The sequence below is a fragment of the Penaeus vannamei genome, chromosome 14 (genome assembly GCF_042767895.1).
Source record: "Penaeus vannamei isolate JL-2024 chromosome 14, ASM4276789v1, whole genome shotgun sequence".
Classification (NCBI taxonomy): Eukaryota; Metazoa; Arthropoda; class Malacostraca; order Decapoda; family Penaeidae; genus Penaeus; species Penaeus vannamei.
In genome coordinates this window covers 5,959,940-5,962,439 of record NC_091562.1, presented here as the reverse complement: position 1 = coordinate 5,962,439, position 2,500 = coordinate 5,959,940, and the positions used below count along the sequence as shown (strand labels likewise).

The following is a 2,500-nucleotide window of genomic DNA, read 5'->3' as shown; positions in this document are numbered from 1 at the left end:
AATTGCTTAGTATATTTTAAAGATTAATTGTCAGTAACATTATTCATCAAAGTATTTCTTGTAGACGGTATTTTTCTCTCACAAGCTTTTATAGAGGTCATGTATAAAATAACTCTAGGATGCATAAGTAACAGATTTTTTTTGTGAGTATGAAAGTAATATGCGTTGTATTGGAATAATAAAATGTCTTTCACATGAATATCATGGTACAGTTAAATCATTAAAATGTCATTGTTATGTGTAAATGACAGTATTCAAGATAAATTCCTTTCTTTTCTTAGAATAATTTGCAAGGTATGGAAAGCTTGAAATGTCATTCAGATATACATGATGTCACTACAGTTTAAAAGAAATCGTCCTTTTCTTCTCTTTACAGGATATACTGCAAAAGTATAGAAGACTATCACAACACAACAATGATTCATGATGCAGGCGACTTCTACTCTATCTTGCCCACGACAATCAGACCTCGCAGAATACAGCCAGGAAAGAAGACGATTCTGGTCTCAGTTCTGCTCTCCTTCATGCTCTTGATGTCACAGCTGCTGCGAGCTCTGCAGCTGGATCAGCCTCCCAGGCTTTCAAATGTTCACATTATGAATGTAAGTTTAGCTTTAACATTGACATGATTAGTTGATCTCCGCATTATTCTGTTATTTATTGTTATTATTTTTAATTTTCACAAGAAATGCCAGAGATAAAAAGTGTTTCAGAAACATGGTGTTATATCATACACTGAAACTATACCATTTTATTTTCATAAGATGTGATTATATTTATTTCTGAATTATTGTGAACAGAGTTCTTTGTGACAGATATTAATAAGGAAAAAATAAGAGTGAGTGAGTTCACAAAGCAAGATAAGAGAACACACAGCTTTTATAAAAGTAACATAAAACCTATCACCAAAATTCATATATTAAGTTTTATTTTATTGATTACAGTAATTCCATCTTTGCATATGAAGTCAAAGGGAATATTGATCAATCAAACTGTATGCCATACTGAAATTCCTGCATAATTTTTTTTCAAGTGTGAGTAAGAGCATTACCATGTTTTTCTAAAAAAGGAACACACTACAAACCTATTAAAATCTAATTACAGTCACTAACAAGCCTGAATGAAGAGGTTGAAGTTCCAACGTGCATCAACACAGAGCTGGGTTCAGAGGACCATCATCACGGCTCTAACCCTCAGGCTTGCCACCATCTACCTGCTCCGAGGGGCCTCTGCTCTCTCACTCAAGCTTTGTTCTTCAGTAATAAGCCTCAGAGCTGCAAAGAACAATCCAGTATAACATTTTGTAGATTGGTAAGTAAATATGAGGTATACTTTCTTCCTTCAGTATTAGACCCCATGGCACTATTTTGGCAAGGGATTAAAGATGAAGGGCAGTTCCTGCTCAGGCACTAGCTTATTGTGACATCAGAAACACGGTGTTATTTCGGTGCTACTAAATTAAGCAGTTTGCCGGCAGGTGTGGCTTTTCTTGCTACATGGCTCATGCACTACTCTGTTATAAGAACCTCAAAATTTCTTCCACTTGGACTTGTTGGTACCTTGATGGTATCCAGAGACCATCCATTTTATAATTTATTTTAATCATGCTGTTGGTCTCATTAATTTTAGGTGTAACAGTGATTAGTTATATTTATCTTTAACTCCATAATCTGTGATGGCTAGTGGAAGAAATCAGTCACTTGGTAATTAAGTCGGCATCACATTTTCTCAGTGTAGGATAACATACCCATGGTATTTAGAAACTATTCAGCATATAATTTTAGTTCATGATATTGTGTTTAGATAAACCATATAATTAAATGGAAAGTATTAGTTTTGCTTAGGAAAATATCAACTTTCATTTTGGGGGCAGAAAAGCCGGTATTGGAGATGTTATATTCGGTGTCCTGTGACTGTCTTTTTGTGAAATGTTTCATTTTCATATATTTTTTTTTTTATTGGAAAATGAGAATCCAATCCAGGTTTACACCTTTTACTGTAATGTAGAAATAAGTGAATATATGGTTTTCCCCATTAGACAGGACCAAGTGTCTGATGAATTGAAATAAAGTTTGTTTTGAAAAATCTTTACATTACTTTTGAGCATAATTATTAGCATCACTCATTTCATGATGAACTGTTTATTTTTAATGGACTTACAGTGAGCCTTGAATATAATCAACAAGAAAAAGTAGCATTTTGTTTTTAAAATAACTTACCTTTTGACTTTCAGGTTGAAGATCAAATATTATGCCAGTCACCTCTGCAGTGTAAAGATCTTAGACATTACATTGGCACATTTAATGAAGAGGAAGCAGACACAACATGGAAGTCAGTCAGCATCAATGAATTGCAAAATGCTGTTATATCTGAGATACAAAAAGAGAATTATTTTGGCTATATGTTCATCAAGTGCTCCAACAGCTCAGGGGCCCTTGAAGATTTCGGACAGCCACAGTATGATGAGGCTTACGCAGATCAGAACTTTGATTCCTACACG

The 2,500-nt window shown here is 34.2% G+C and overlaps 1 protein-coding gene across 1 annotated transcript in view; it reads left to right on the top strand.

Moving 5' to 3' along the window:
* Positions 1 to 2,500, top strand: part of LOC113805149 (uncharacterized) — a 5,761-nt gene that overhangs the window by 343 nt on the left and 2,918 nt on the right. Inside the window, exons 3-5 of the mRNA XM_070129672.1 lie at positions 377 to 602; positions 1,105 to 1,311; positions 2,234 to 2,500. The exon at positions 2,234 to 2,500 is cut by the window's right edge and continues 2,918 nt beyond it. Coding sequence (XP_069985773.1) covers positions 417 to 602; positions 1,105 to 1,311; positions 2,234 to 2,500 — 660 coding nt within the window. The 5' untranslated portion in view covers positions 377 to 416. The remainder of the gene's footprint in view (positions 1 to 376; positions 603 to 1,104; positions 1,312 to 2,233) is intronic.